Raw genomic sequence first — 17,065 nt, 5'->3', positions numbered from 1 at the left:
CTCCTTTATTCTCAGTGGCTCCCATGCATCCAAAGTATGCCCGTTGGGCGTCAAGTTAGAGAGACAGAGAGTTTCAGGTAACCTCATGAAACTATTCCGTTCCAGTCTTCTCTTTCCCTGCTAACGGAGAAGATGCAAGTTGAGTGCTTCCCAGCCAAACCAACCTGTTCGAGCTTGGGGAAGGGGTATCATGAGTATAATGCAACAGCTTTTCTTATTTGTTCAATTCCACTATTCTTGGCTTAGCACTTGTCTGTGCTACTACAACTTTTTAATGGTTTATGGAGCTCCGTAAAGGCTTTTAGACCATACATTGTTTTTCAGTTTTTATCTTTATGGAGAATCAAGGTTTGGAGCTTCCCATTCCACCATCTGGCTGACATCACTCTGTTTATATTATTTTTATTTTTATTATATTTTATTTTCTTGAGACAGGATCTTGCTCTGTCAGCCAGGCTAGAGTGCAGCCTCTAACTCCTGAGCTCAAGGGACCTCCTCCCTCAGGCTACTGAGTACTTGGACTATAGGCACACACCACATACCAGGCTAATTTCTTATTTTCTTGTGAAGATGGGGTTTCACTCTGTTGCCCAAGTTGGTCTCAACTCTTGGGCTCAAGCAATCCTTCTGCCTTGGCCTCCCAAAGTGCTAGGATTAAAGGTGTGAGCCCACTATGCGCTGCCTGTTATATTTAGTAGAAAATATATCTAAAAATATACTTACGTACTATATTGAATCCACTACCCAGAGCTTAACTGAACTATTTTTGTGACTCATTCTGTTTTTTTTATTTTTTGTTTTTTACTTATCACAATGAACTACAAGTATGGATATATTTACATTAATTAATATAAAATATACGGGAGTCTTTTGTATTTTTTTTTCCTTTTTTCTTCACCAAAAGTAGAAACTTAAATATACTGAAATCTTAAATGACCCTTGAATGTTTCTAGGACTGACCCTGGAACAAAATTTTTTATGTGGTTATTACATTGTTCTTTTCATGTTAAAATCATTTGTTTCTTTTTCATGTAGTACATCAAAGAAGAATTGTTAATATAGCCCTTACCAGCCATATGCTAAGTGCCACAAGTGTTTCGGTCTCTCTCCATTCTTGTACCCCAGTTGGTCTTTTTTTTTTTTCTTTTGGAGGTGTAGCCTCCATCTTTCACCCAGGCTGGAGTGTGGTGGCACGATCTCAGCTCACTGCAACCTCTGCCTCCCGAGTTCAAGTGATTCTCCTCCCTCAGCCTCCTGAGTACCTGGGATCACATTTGTGTGCCACCCTGCCCACCTAATTTTTGTATTTTTAGTAGAGATGGGGTTTAATTATGTTGGCAAGGCTGGTCTTGAACTCCTGACCTCAAGTAATCCACCCTCCTCAGCCTCCCAAAGCGCTAGGATTACAGACATGAGCCACTGCGCCCAGACTACCTCACTCTGTCTTTTAAATTGGCTATACAAGGGGAGAATCTTGTGCTTGTTAAGTCTTTGTTTTCTGGCCTATTTATATAATGGACATTTCTGGGTTGTGTGTATATATTAAATTATTTGAGCATATATATTTAATGTACTAAATAGATCTACGTGTTTTCATACATGTCACTAAAAAAAAGACCATTTGCATATATTTGTTCTATAAAATGCTTACTTTTCTTCATGAACCACCTAGATTTGCTTTTCTGATGTGTAGTGTGTGTGAAAATATTTCTTTGTGAATTTTTTTTTATTGTGTGCCCCTACAGGTGGTATGATTAATAACGCCATAGCCTCTGTAAGGAACGTGTATATTAGTCTGCTGGCAGGAATTGTTTTGGGATTTTTTGTTCGATATTTTCCAAGTGAAGACCAGGTAAATACAAAATCTATTTTATAGAAGTATAGTATTAGACATTTTTTCCAAAATATTAAACTTTGGTAAGATCCATGAAATTTAATACTTAACTCTATTTTTCAAAACTAGCCTCCAATGCCTACTCTGTATTTAAAACTGAGCAAAGCAGTGATTGATACAGGACAATGGCTTTGATTAAAGTCTTTGCTTCCTGATTTGGCAAATAAAGAATGTCAAAAAATAAACTTAATGCAGAGTATCTCTCTGAGTTATACTTTCCCTTTCTCTACTAAATTGCCTATTGATGTTTGATAATTTCCCCCAAATTTTCCCTTAAACATTTTAGGGGGAGATAGGTTCCCATTTATTTCTGCATATTTTCTGACTGAAATTCACTCCAGCTATCCTTTGACAAAGGCAGCTCTCAAACTTAGCCATTTCCTGCCTTAAAGGAAAACATGCCATTACTTTCATATTTCTGTAATTTCCATCCAAATTTAGCTGCAACATACTGACCAAAGAGATATTCAAATATTTTTTAAGAATTCATTGGATATGTTATATGAAACTGGAGATTTTATGGGTCTCTTTTCTTCTTCACTTAAAATAATACTTTAACCATTTTACTGATACTAGTATCAGAGATGTGGCAGAAGATGAAACGTTATTAATTGGAAATTTTGTTACTTGGTAGTAAGTCCGCTAAAATGTATGGTGAGAAAGAAAATCAAAATTTTAGACATTTAATATAACATTTAAAGACATAATGTCAAAGGGTCAAACATATATAATAGATAATGTCAAATCTTGTATTATATATTTAATATAAACTAATTTCTAAATATCTATCTAATTCTAGAAAAAACTTACATTGAAGAGAGGATTCCTTGTTTTGATTATGTGTGTTTCTGCTGTCTTAGGCAACCAACCTATTGGTTTACATGGATCTGGAGGATTATGCACACTAGTGTTGCGTTTCATTGCAGGGACAAAATGGTCCCAAGAAAAGGTGAATATTTTTAATATGCTATATTTTTAAAGCTAAGACAACTGAATTTTTTGCATATATTTAGGAAATCCCCTCATTCTCATTGGAAAATATTCCAAAAGGTTTGCTACCCTCAAGAAAGTGTATGAATCAATCGAGGAAATAAAATATTTAGGAAAAGCAGCTGGAAGTATACTAATATGGAATCAGAAGTTTAGTTAATCACATCAGGCTTCTCTTTTTCCCAAGTTTTATATGATATTATATTACTTATATCAATCTAATTATTTTATTCATTGAAATTTTAATTATACAATTAATCCATGAAGAATGTTTGTAAAAGGCCAGGCATGGTGGCTCATGCCTGTAATCCCAGAACTTTGGGAGGTCGAGGTAGACAGATCACCTTGGGTCAGGATTTTGAGACCTGCCTGGCCAACATGTTGAAACCCTATCTCTACTAAAAATACAAAAATTAGCTGGGCATGGTGGCGTGGTGGTGGGAACCTGTAATTCCAGCTACTCAGGAGGCTGAGGCAGAAGCATTGCTTGAACCCAGGAGGTGGAGGCTGCAGTGAGCCGAGATCATGCCATTGCCCTCCAGCCTGGGCAACAAGTGCAAAACTCCATCACACACACACAAAAATAATAAACAAACAAATAAATAATAAAAATACAAATGCTTGTAAAAGAATAAAACATATAGAATAAAATGTGAAAGATTTCTTTATTCCCCACCACTGTCAAATATCTAACCCCCTTACATTTTTTTAAGTAACCAGTATTCTATTTATAGACATTTAGATCATTTCCACTTCTTGTTATTTACAAACAGTGCTGTCATAAACAGTGTTGTTCATGTCCTTTTTTTTTTTTTTTTTTTTTGAGACACCGTTTCACTCTTGTCACCCAGGCTGGAGTGCAGTAGCATAATCTTGGCTCACTGTAACCTCTACCACCTGGATTCAAGTGATTCTTCTATTTCAGCCTCCCTTGTAGCTGAGATTACAGGCGCACACCACCAGGCCCAGCAAATTTTGTATTTTTAGGAGAGACAGGGTTTCACAATGTTGGCCAGGCAGGTCTTGAACTCCTGACCTCAGGTGATACTGCTGCCTTGGCCTCCCAAAGTGTTGGGATTACAGGTACATCTGTAGGAATAGAGTCCCAGAAATCATTTCTTTTTTTTTTTTTGAGACAGAGTCTCTGTCTATGTTGCCCAGGCTGGTCTCAAAATCCTGAGCCCAAGGGATCCTCCCAACTTGACATTGCAAAGTGCTAGGATTATAAGCATGAGCTACCACACCTGGCTGGAAATGATCTGTGTTTTATTTTGATGGACACTGCTAAATTACCCCTTCAAAAATTTTGGTTATTTACACTCTGCCAACAGTGCACAAAAATATCTAATACTTTAACTCATCAACAGCACTTGGTATTATCACTAGTTCTATTCTTTTCACTATTAAATGACCTCACCATCCAATTCTTATAGTTTCTTACAATTATGTGATGTTGTTATTCTTTATTTACATTTCTCTGATTAGTAGTATAGTAAGCTTCTCTTCATATATTCTTTTTAAAATACCTATGATCTTTTTTGACCATTTTTATTGGGTTATTTATTTTTTTGTTTCTAATTTATAGTTTCTCTTAGTGTTAGTGCCACTGATCCTTTGTTATGTATATATTGCATATAATTTTTGCTTATCTTCAACTTTGTTTATGGTGTCTGGTGTATGAAAGTAAAATTTCCTATGACCAAACCTATTGGGTTTTCCTTTTTTTGTTTTGGATTCCGAATCTCATTTAAGAAGGATTTTCTCACTGAAGATTATAACATATAAACATTACAAAGATATACTATTTTATGTATTATCATTTAATATTTTGGTGGTTTTTGTTTGTTTAATTTGATTTTTCATTTAGTCTTTTAATCTATTTGGAATTTATCTTTGTGAATGCTGTGAGGTAAGGTTATACATATATACATATGTGTATCTTACAAACTATATTTATATATACACACACAGATACATTTTGTGAGGTAAAGTTACACATATATACATATGTGTATCTTACAAACTATATATATACACACACACGCATACATTTTGTAAGTTAACTGAACAGAGATAGAACTACATCATGCCTGATGTGTGTGTGTGTATATATATATATATATATACACACACATAAATATATATACATATTCAGACACACATATATACTTGCATGTGATGAATATGTACAAACAGATATATGCACATAAACTAGACAGTCATTTTTTGCCAAATTGTTTATTTATTGACCAATTCATTAATAATTCAATTTTTTAACATGAATTAAATTCTCCCATATATATTAATTCTGAAGTCTATTTAATCCTACTTCTCTATTTCTATGCCAACACTACTGTTTTACATCACTGCAGTTTTATGTGTCAAAATCTAATATAGATTATACTTCTTTTTAAAGTATTTTTTGGCTGTTCCTACAGACATTCTTTCTTAGATAAATTTTAGAATCAGCTTGAGAAGTTCCCTAATCAAAAATCATAGTGGCATTTTGCTTAGTATTCTTATATAATCTTAATTATAAAAGAAATGAAATGAATGAAATGCAAATCAATAAATAAAATTAAAACTGGTAGAACTTTTTTAAATGGTAAAAGAAACAGAACTAAAACAAGTTTTAAAGATTAAAAGTAACAAATAGGATAATTATGCTGTAAAGGTTAGTAACATCGTTTTTCTTTGTTTTTCTTTTTTTTTAAACTGTAATAAGTGGGGATCAGAAAACACAGTCATAAGGGAAATAGTTATGAAGATAGTTTATGCCTCAAGGAAGAGGCATCAAAGTTCTTATGTATCTTCCGTTTAAAAAAATATTAAACCCAGACTGAGACTGAAATCTCTTCATTCAAATTCCTGGAGAAGAGCCAGAGTAATGTAGGCCAATAGGGGCCTTTCCTGTAACCTTTTAATTGGGAAAGTGGCACTGGGAGGCATTCGTTTCCAGAAAGGGAAGCTGGGTAGACAGCTAAATGAGAATCTAATATATGTTTTGGTTTTATTTTAAGGAAAAAGTGACTTTAAAGTACTCAACATGGGTTCTTTGGAAGCAGGCCTAGCAGACTTCCAAATTGTTTTTCTTAGTAGTATATGCTATATATATCAGGATTCACTTTAATGGGATTGAGTTCCAGGATGGTTGTTAGTGGAAGGCTTCCCAACCCCCTTCTGAGAACCCAAATGTTTGCATGAACTGGGTATGTTCTCATCAGGCATGATGTAGTTCTATCTCTGTTCAGTTAACTTAGAGACAAAATCTGGAACTCATACAAAACATGGCTAGAACCATAAGGACATCACTTATTCTGTGACAAAATGGCCAAATAGTATTATTTTATTGCTTTGTGCATTTCTTTTAATCAAATTCTACCTAAGTGTTTGAGTAAAACTATTGAAGTGCTCAGTTTTTATTAATTAAGTTTAACATTTTTATTAAAATAAAGTGTCTCAAATTTATTAAAGGTTAAGTGACTTTAGGCCAGGCATGGTGGTTCATGTCCATAATGCCAGTGCTTTGGGAGGCCACAGCCAGAGACCACTTGAAGATAGGAGTTCTAGACCATCCTGGGCAATATAGTGAGACCCCATCTCGATAAACAATTTAAAAATTAGCCCAGCATGGTGGTACACACCTGTAGTTCTACTTGGGAGACGGTGAGAGGATAACTTGAGCCCAGGAGTTCAAGGCTACAGTGAGCTATGATTATGACACTACACTCCAGCCTGGGCAACAGAGCAAGACCCCATCTTTAAAATACTTAAAAAGTGAAAAAAAAAAAAGGTGAGGGAGACTTTAACTTTCAGAAATATATTTATGTGCCAAAATAATTATAAATGTATTTCTCTTTTCTATAGATGAAAGTCCAAAAGATTATTACAAATGTATGGGATATTTTTCAACCACTTCTTTTTGGTTTAGTTGGAGCAGAAGTATCTGTTTCATTGCTTGAATCAAATATTGTTGGTAAGAATAATTAGAGCACAAAAAATATGAAATTCAAAAATATTTAAGAAAATTATAAATATATTTATTTTTATTTACAATATATTTTTGAATGGCTACAAGGACCTTCTTCAGAAACACATGTTGATACAGTGTCATATTTTCATATTGCTCTTCCTTTACACTGTGTGCTCTTTTTTTTTAAACCAAGGACAGCCCTGAATATCTTCCCTGAGTTATCTAAGGAAATAAATATAAGATTTCTTTCCTGAGGGAACATATTTGATACGATCAGCACTTTTTGAGTACTTTCATTTAAAACTGTTGGCTGGGTGTGGTGGCTCATGCCTGTAATCTTAGCAATTTGGGAGGCCGAAGCTGGCAGATTTCTTGAAGATATGAATTCAAGACCTGCCTGGCTAACATGGGGAACCCCATCTCTCCTAGAAATACAAAAATTAGCCAGGTGTGGTAGTGCACGCCTGTAATCCCAGCTACTCAGGAGGCTGAGGCAGGAGAATCACGTGAACCCGGGAGTCAGAAGTTGCAGTGAGCTGAGATTGTACCACTGCACTCCAGCCTGGGCGACAGAGCAAGAATCCTTCTCAAAAAGTAAATTATTATTATTAATAATAAAAGTATTCAAAAAAAGTCTATTAGTTCAGAATTGTATAAATGTCATCTGTCTTATTTTTCATGGTACCTCCACCATCAGATACTGTCTTGCACTTTACGGAGAATCCTCCATACAATTCATTTTTTATTATCATTGTTTTACGTAAAAATTAAACACATGAAGAGACAAAAGCCTTAAAATGCTTTCAAAAGTTTTAGAAATCATATTCCTGGGCATAAAGAACACTTCTTCACAAATATTTTGTTATTTATGTTTGTTTTCATCTGTTGTAGGCATATCTGTTGCCACTCTGAGTTTGGCATTATGTGTTCGAATTTTAAATATATATATATTGATGTGCTTTGCTGGTTTTAGTTTTAAGGAGAAAATATTTATTGCTTTAGCATGGATGCCCAAAGCTACAGTACAAGTAAGAACATATTAAGCCTATTGCTTAATGCTTTCATTTTGATGCTTTTAAAATTTAAAATGAAAAATGTTACTCCAATCACAAAATATGGGCTATTATCCTTATTTTTAAATGTTTGGTTGATCATAACTATTCATTAAAATTAACGTAACCAGACCCAGTTACTTAGGAGGCTGAGATGGGAGAATCGCTTGAACCCAAGAGGCGGAGGTTGCAGTAAGCTGAGATGACACCACTGTACTCCAATCTGGGTGACAGAGCAAGACTCAATCTCAAATAAATAAATAAATAAATAAACAGAAACAAACAAAGAAACTCAATGTAACCTTTTTCTATTTTTATTTTTATTTTCATTTTGAGACCAGGTCTCACTCTGTCACCCAAACTGGAGTGCAGTGGCATGATCACGGCTCACTGCAGCCTCAACCTCCTGGGCTCAAACAATCCTCTCACATCTGCCTCCTGAGTAGCTAGGATCACAGTCACCTGCCACCACACCCAACTGCTTTTTTTCAGATTTTCTTTTTTTTTTTTTTTTTGAGACAATCTTACTCTGTTGCCCAGGCTGGAGTGCAGTGGCATGACCCCAGCTGAATGCAACCTCCACCTCCCAGGTTCGAGCGATTCTCCTGCCTCAGCCTTCTCAGTAGCTGGGATTACAGGTGCACAGCACCACACCCAGCTAATTTTTGTATTTTTAGTAGACATGGGGTCTCACCATGTTGGTCTGTCTAGTCTCAAACTCCTGACCTCAAGTGATCCGCCTGCCTCAGCCTCCCAAAATGCTGGGATTACAGGCATGAGCCACTGTGCCTGGCCTTTTCTTTCTGATTTTTTTTTAAAGAGGAGGTCTTGCTACGTTGCCCAGGCTGATCTTGAACTCCTAGGTTCAAGTGATCTTCCTGCCTCAGCCTCCTAAAGTTCTGGGATTACAAGCATAACCCACTGGGCCTAGCCAATGTAACCTTTTGAAATCTCAGTTTTAAAAGCAATTATTTTGAAATCAAAAAGTATTCTTTCAATAAGTACTTCCTAAGTTTATGAAAATGTTTATTATTTTCCTAAAATATATAATAAGAATATATCTGAAAATTAGAGTTTTTATATGTTGCTGAAGATAATATAGCTAAATGTTATGATTTTAAAAAGTAGAGACACAGGCCAGGCATGGTGGCTCATGCCTGTAATCCTAGCACTTCGGGAGGCTGAGGCAGGCAGATCGCTTGAGCTCAGGAGTTCAAGACCAGCCTGGGCAACATGGTAAAACCCCCGTCTCTACAAAAAATACAAAAAAATTAGTCAGGTGTGGTGGCACGCACCTGTAGTCACAGCTACTTGGGGGCCGAGGCAGGAGGATTGCTTGACCTCAGGAGGTTGAGGCTGCAGTGAGCTGAGGTCATGCCACTTCACTCCATCTTGGGTGACAAAGTGAGACCCTGTCGCAAAAAAAAAGTAAAGTAAAATAGAGACACATTGATTTTTAAAAAAATACTTTTCCTACCTTGCCACTCACTCCATCACACAAATGCACGTGTATTTTTTTAATTACACATTTATTTGTATACTATTTGGTTAATGGCTAAATCCCTGCCCCCGTCCCCTTGATAGACTACTTAAGGACAGAGACAGTGTCTGATTGTTGCAGTTGTTTTTCATTATTTCTCCCTGGCACTTAACACACTGCCTGACATGCAGGAGGCAAATACGTATTGCATGCCTGCAAGTATGAATGAACGGAAAGGGAAACCTTGTAATTTTGCCCTGTTATTCAAGGATATTCTCCTCCTACTAAAATATATGGCTACTTCTTGTTAGACTGTTTAACTTGGCAGCATAATATACCTTAATTTCCTGTGACTCTTTTCTTAGTTGCTATTCCAAAACAGAAGCTCCTAAATTTTCATGCAAAAAAACCTCTATTATCATGTTAGAAAAGCAGGTTCATAGAGCCAGACTACCTGTTTTGAATACCATGTTCCTTGCCTATAATCTCAGTAAAATTATTTTCTAGTCTCTCAGTGTTCTCAACTTACAATGAAGTCTACGACTGTATCTGTTTCTTAGCAGTGTTGTCAGGATTCAATGAGATAATCCACGTAAAGTGCTTAGCACTCTCTCTGGCATATGGTGGTGCTCAGTTAGCAAACAATGTTGTTATTTTATCTTCCCTCCAAGTAATAAAAATAATAACTTTTTATTTTTAATGTCTACTGTAGGGAATAATAAATCTACAAAAGGAGTATCTGTTCTCTCTCCTTCCAACAATACTCTTGCAATTTTGTTTCATTATTTCATAATTTTCATAAAGCAGGGAAAAAAGAAAAGCAGGTATGAGGAAAGAGACCACTCACTCGAGTCCTGCAGTATTATTCTGCTTCTGCTTATTCCTGTCTGCTGGTTCCAGGCTAGCTTCTACACAAAGAATATCAACCTGGTCCCAGAAACTGGCAAGACATAAAAAGTTAATTATTTATACAAGTAGAATCACAACAGCAATAATAGATAACAATAATGTCACAAGTAAATACAATCAACAAATATTTAAAATTCAATTTTAAATTATTTTCACCTTTATCCTCTTCTGCCGTTCTCTGCTGCCAAAATAAAATTGGCTAAGATTCAGCTTTCTCTTGTTCCTTAGTTTCGAGTTATTGATAAAAATTGGACTGGAAAAATAGAAGCTATTAGGAGAGTAAATAAATAATTTAGTTTACAAATGTAAGATCAGCTTGGCAATTGGATTTTTTTGAAGAAATAATATTAAATCTCAGTCACTAGGAGGAAATCATTTATCATCTAATAAAAGTCCTCACATAATAAGGTTGTCATAAGAATTAAATGAATTGATAAATGGAAAGCTTTAAGAATGATACCTGACATATGATGAATGCCATATAACTATAAAAATATTATTTCTAGTTTCACCATTATAATCATCATCTCTTAAAAGTCAATGGGTTTGGTTTTTGTTTTTGTTTTTTTCTGTTGGCAGTTCTTTTATGTTCAAATCCTCTTCTAAACTGTAAGATTCTTTCAAGGTGGTTTTCTGCATGATTATTTTTTTCTCCCTAGCATCCTCCGGCACATTGGATCATGTTCAGTACATTAAAAGTTATGATATAAAAATAATACCGTTCTAAATTATTGATTTAGGATATAGAAATTGATCTTAAATTGAGGGGTTCTTTTGCCATAATGTTCCATATCAGAGGTAATGTTTCTACCATTATGTTGTTACTTTCCAACTCCATAGAAAATATGTTATATATTGGTATTTAATTCCCCCAAATTTTGAGGCAATTTCATTCCTACTTATTAAACACAAGGAAAGAGAGTTATCAAGAAATTTGCTTTATGTTATTAAAAATAATATGGTAGAAGGTAACTAGGGAAAAAAAACTTGTGACCCAGTAGAGTCATTCTAAAACAAAAACTTCAAAGGAACTCATTCTCTGACCTGGCAGGGGATGAGGAGTGAAGGAGAAAGAAACTTACCACTATCTGAATACCTACTCTGTGCCAGGTATTCTTCACATTCTCATATTTAATTTTCACAACCGTCCAGTAAGATAAATATTTTGTTCTTCATTTTACATGTAAGTAAGTACGTGTACAAGTAAGAGTGTGAGTCATTTGTACAAGGTCACTAGCCTGGTTGCAGCAAAAATAGAATTCAAACCCAGTTTGCTAGATTCAAAGCCTGCTGTCAGTTCTGCTATAACCCAGTGCCCCCTGAATAAGGAGAACAATGAAAAGAAGGGCAACAAATCCTAGAGAACCATAAGAAAACTTAATATTTTATTTTGTCTTCTTGTAGTCAAAAACCACTGGTACACAATAAAGGCAACTAAGCAAAACCGGTTTCGTTAGAACTCCTGGTGTTATGAGGGCAACACTCAAAAGAGATATTTCAATAGAGGAACACTGAGAGGACAAGAGTGCAAAATCAGCCCAAAAATGTTTGCATGCTGATTTGTCACTATTGTACTCTTCCTCCACATATATTTCCTAGGAAGAACATGCAACTGATGAGTAACTTATGAAAATTACTGAGTACTTTTTTTTCTAATAGTCTAGTACTAGATTTTGTTTATTTTAACAGAGCCAGTTACATTATATATTAACTCAGTTTAATATTTTTCTTTATGCCCCATTTTTACCCCTAAATGTAGGCTGTGTTAGGTTCTCTGGCTCTAGAAACAGCAAGAGTCTCCACACCCCACTTGGAACCATATGTGAAGGATGTGATGACAGTAGCATTTTTAGCCATCTTGATCACAGCTCCAAATGGAGCTCTACTTATGGGCATTCTGGGGCCTAAAATGCTTACACGCCATTATGATCCAAGCAAAATAAAACTGCAATTGTCAACATTAGAACATCATTAAAAAGTTTACCTGTCAACATCTGCCTGCTTCTTTTAATGAATTATTTCACATGACAGAAGAATTTTAAAGTAGAAATATGGAGGGACTGTACAGAAAATCCAGGATTTAGTAAATATGTGATTTCAGTACAGGGCTTTTCTTGCACTTTTTACTCCAAAGTTAATTTAATAAAAATAATATTAAAAAGAATGCTCTCTTAGTATTTACATACTGTAAGAACAAATTAAATCTGTAAATACCCTAGGAAAGTTTAAAGTAATCCCTCAGGCTGAATTTGATATCATAATACAAACAGAGCTTAATATAAAATTAAACTAACTTAATGGCAAAAAGAAAAACTTTGAATATTGAACTTGGTAAGATAGCCTAAGTTTCCAAATAGGAGGAGTATAACTCCTCATGTTGTCCAGTAATTCAGTTAAAAAGATCACTACAAAAAGAAAAATAAAAGGAGTAAAACACATCAACTTTAAATGGGTTAACTGAATAGATTTTAAATTCTGGTTTTGGTGACAACCTGAATAAATAATATGTTAATTAATAGAACCAAGTTAGTCTTTCCTTATTTCTGCCATGCCCTTAAAATGAAAGTCTGATTTAGCAGTTTTTAGATGAAACACTATCTATATTTTTATTTATAGAATTAAAATTAAATCACAAATGGAAGTAAACTATATTTTTTTCAATTAGTATTTTAAAATCTAGGCATAAAAGGCGGCCTCCAAAAATGAAAGATTTGGAGACTACTGTCATGTGGCAGTTTCTTCTCTTTAGTAATGTAGAATTACCTTTTAATTCTGGCTGATTAAATCTGCCATGTTAATGTAGAACCCATCACAAGCAAAGTGAGTTTTAATTAACTTCAATACTCCTTATTTTAAAGTTATAAGAGTCATATAAACACTTATAAAATGGTCTTATTGAATGGCATTTTAGAAATTGTTTAGACTTCTTTGGCAAAAGCTCAATGCAAGGACTGAATATTACTTTCATTCATCTATTTCCTCTTCTCCACAAGCAAGATATTAAAATACCACAGAATATGAAATTTGCACATAAATTTGCCAAGTGAAGCAATTAAAATTTAAGGCAATCAAAACTATGTGTTATTCCTATTAAGACTAAGGGCTTTTACAGAATATATCACCGAAACTGCCAAAAGTTCTAAAACCGTCTGGGAAATAACTTAGAAAATACACTCTGGGAGAATAACTCTGGGAAAAGATAAAATAGCTATTGTTTTAGTGACATTTTCTCTTTATAGTTTTACAACAAAGTACAGACTCCATTTTCAAATATTGTAATTCTATCACTCAAATTCTAAAAATTTAAACTGCGCCAGGGTTTTGACTACTATTTAAAACATGAGGACATCTCATTGTCACTTATAAAAAAATAAAAATATAGGCAGGGTGTTGTGTCTCATGTCTGTAATCCCAGCACTTAGGGAGGCCAATGTGGGCAGATCACAAGGTCAGGAGTTCAAGACCAACCTGACCAACATAGTGAAACCCCGTCTCTACTATAAATACAAAAATTTGTCAGGTGTGGTGGCACGCACCTGTAATCCCAGCTACTCAGAAGGCTGAGGCAGGAGAATCGCTTGAACCCAGGAGGCAGAGGTTGCAGTGCGCTGAGATCGCACCATTGCATTCCAGCCTGGGAGACAGAGCAAGACTCTGTCTCAAAAAAAATAATAAAATATATGTATATATATATATTTACAAGATAGTATTTTACATTCACAAGAGGATTAGATTTCAAAGTAGAAAGTTTATTTTAATAAAAGAGAGATAAGAAATAATTTTCAAAATGAGGAATTGTGTTTTTGATTAGGAGGAAAATTGTTGTACATATTCTTTTTATTCTTTATTTATTGAACTTTCTCTAAGTGTCTGTGATATATGTTTATTATACTGAAATAGTCGCCGTTTTAAGGTAGTGTGGTAGATGTTGTTATTTATTTGAAATTTTATGTGTTTTGTTTATAAAACTTTTTATAAAAATTTATTAATATAATTTAAAAATTACAACCAGTTAACCATGTGTATGATATTAGTGTTTATAGTATTTAAACAAATAAGGCTGGGCACAGTGGCTCACACCATCCCAGCACTTTGAGAGGCCAAGGCGGGTGGATCAGGAGGTCAGGAGAAGGAGACCATCCTGGCTAACATGGTGAAAACGTGTCTCTACTAAAAATACAAAAAACTAGCCAGGCATGGTGGAAGGTGCCTGTAGTCCCGTCTACTCAGGAGGCTGAGGCAGGAGAATCACTTGAACCTGGGAGGTAGAGGTTGAAGTGAGCCAAGATCACACCACTGCACTCCAGCCTGGGTGACAGAGCAAGACTCCATCTCAAAAAAATAAAATAAAATAAAATAACAAATAAATACAAGATTGTTGTTTCTAATAAACTTTTTTGTATCTTTGCCTATTTTTTTCACTGTTTAAGGAATTTTTATTAAAGCAAAATTTTATAATTCAAATTAACTTTCCTTGCTAGGTTATCAATTCTGTTACTTAAAACAGAAGTGACATTCTTAGCTATTCCACACTAACGAATTACAAAATTAAAGGAATGCTTTAAATTTTTATACTTTGCTGAAAATTATTTATCACAGAGTCTGAAAAGCATTACAGTGTTTTTATATTTTATTATTTTGGGAGGATTTTTTCTTTTCAAATCAATAAGTAATCTAGGACTATCATTGCATTTGTTAGATCTGACATTTGTTTGGTATGTAAAGTTCAAAGTTTCCTTTTTAAATTTATTTTATACTTTACAATTTTTTTCCATAGTATTTAAGGTTTTTGATATTGAGATATTTTTCTTCAGTGATGCTCAAGTTTCTTTCTGTGGTCCCTGATCAGTTTTAAACAATTGGAACACCAGTGGCACCATTAACTGCTTTCTGGGCAGCCTCTTTAGCTTGGTGGTCTTGTAGTACAGCTATACCTTTGTCAACCTTAGTATAGAGAGGCTCTGGAGATTCAAGTATATGAAGGAGTTCTAAATTACCAATCTCCAAAAACATGCCAATGATTTTAGCAGCACGACTAGGGCATGGCTTGAAGAAGAGGAAACAGCCATTCATTCGTTTCCTTTTGCTTTTGAGGAGGAGCAGATGCCATCATGGAAGTCAAAGGTTCTTGACCTTCTTCATGAACAGCAGGCTGCTTCATGGTAACCTGGGGCTGTTCATGAAAATGCCATTGAGGATTGTGAGCTTCCATAGCATATTTATACTGTTAAATAGTACAAACAGCAGGAGTGTCTGTAGTAGCAGTAGCGGCAACTGCAGGATGTGCTCCTATTGTCTGTGTAGATGTGTTACAACAGCTGTGTTGACATGACTCGTGGAAGCTGTGAAGAAGCTGGTCTCTTACTACTAAATGTAGTGAGCTAGGAGTGGCTTGGGCATATTTTTCAATGGATGAGGTCTGGCACCCTGAGCAATTTAGGGAGGATTTGATCTTAGTTGAGCAGTTTGGCTAGGAGAATACTTTGCAGCATGGCTCTCAGTCTGTGGGATAACTGCCATGAAGTCAACTGAGGAAGGTGCTGGCTGATAGGGACTGATTCCCAGGTTGAGCATAGTTTTTACACTTGCCATTCTTTGCACATACTATACTGGTTAATGAGCTGAGCCTGGTGCTCTTCATTGCTTTTCTTCCCATGGAGTTAACACTATATACAATGGCTCAGTGCCCACAATTCTACCATTCATTTCTGAAAGTGCTTTAGTTGCTTCCTCTGGAGAGGAGAAACATACACAAAACAAACCCTTTGTTGTGAAAACCACCCTTCATTACTTTTACATTGGTGATTGTACCAAGTGGATAAAGTTCTTTCCAGAGACATTCATCAATACCATCAAGATTTTTTGCATAAATGTTAACACTTTGTTATCTCGTGATCCTATATTACTTGATCTTTTCAAATTTGCACACAAGTTCCATGTGCCATTCTACTTCTTTCTGAGCGGGACTAACATCAATTTGTTTCCCATTAAGCTTCTTTCTGTTCATCTCATCTGCGCATCTTTATGCCTTTCAAAGCTGACAAATCCAAAACCTTTGGGTTTTCCACTTTCATTAACCACTACTATCACACTTAAGACACATCCCAACTTGCCAAAGAGATCTTTAAGGCACCTACCATCCATGTCTTCTCCAAAAATCTTCCTGTAAACATTGATGAGCTTTTTAACTCTGAGTTCTGCTTCTCATTGTTTACAAGACTTAATCCAACAAAGAATTTGCTATCATTTAGAAGCATCCATTTCATTTTTGAATAGATCTTTCAGCTGCTTCTGTGTCTCAAAATGTACAATGCCATCACCCCTGAAACCGTTTTCACCACAAAGCACCAAATGTGAAAGTGATAGAGACAGGAGGCAGCCAAGGGTCCCCTGGTAAAACTCCACCTTCAAGACTAAAACAGCCTGAACGCTGATAAACTGGACTGAAGGTCCTGGTTGAAGCCGCCCTTTCCTCACTGATTCTGAATAATGCCCACCTGTGCACTGGGATTACAGGGTGGAGCCTCGGGAAGTTTGTGCAGTGTGCAGTGGAGAGGAGTCTGGCCTGTTCCCATGTAGTGACCTAGGATTTAATCTATGAGGCGGGAAACCCTCTAGCAGGACTCTCTCTCTCTGCGCTGAGAGTTATTTTTCCTTTTTCCTTTCCACCCAATAAACTCCATTCCCCCTCACCCTTCAAGAGTTTGCGTGCCTTTTCATGATGGTATGAAAAGAACCTGTTTTTTTCTACAACAAAAAGATGTTAC

General features: G+C 35.4%; 1 protein-coding gene across 1 annotated transcript in view; it reads left to right on the top strand.

Annotated features, from left to right (window-relative positions):
• Window positions 1-12,273, top strand: part of LOC117978420 (putative SLC9B1-like protein SLC9B1P1) — a 52,595-nt gene extending 40,322 nt beyond the window's left edge. Inside the window, exons 6-10 of the mRNA XM_055107095.1 lie at window positions 1,746-1,852; window positions 2,694-2,843; window positions 6,752-6,860; window positions 7,749-7,885; window positions 12,058-12,273. Of these exons, the coding sequence (XP_054963070.1) occupies window positions 1,746-1,852; window positions 2,694-2,843; window positions 6,752-6,860; window positions 7,749-7,885; window positions 12,058-12,273 (719 nt within the window). The remainder of the gene's footprint in view (window positions 1-1,745; window positions 1,853-2,693; window positions 2,844-6,751; window positions 6,861-7,748; window positions 7,886-12,057) is intronic.
• Window positions 12,274-17,065: the final 4,792 nt, after the last annotated feature.

The sequence above is a fragment of the Pan paniscus genome, chromosome Y (assembly GCF_029289425.2).
Source record: "Pan paniscus chromosome Y, NHGRI_mPanPan1-v2.0_pri, whole genome shotgun sequence".
In the NCBI taxonomy this organism is placed as follows: Eukaryota; Metazoa; Chordata; class Mammalia; order Primates; family Hominidae; genus Pan; species Pan paniscus.
This window is presented reverse-complemented; position numbering and strand designations above follow the sequence as displayed.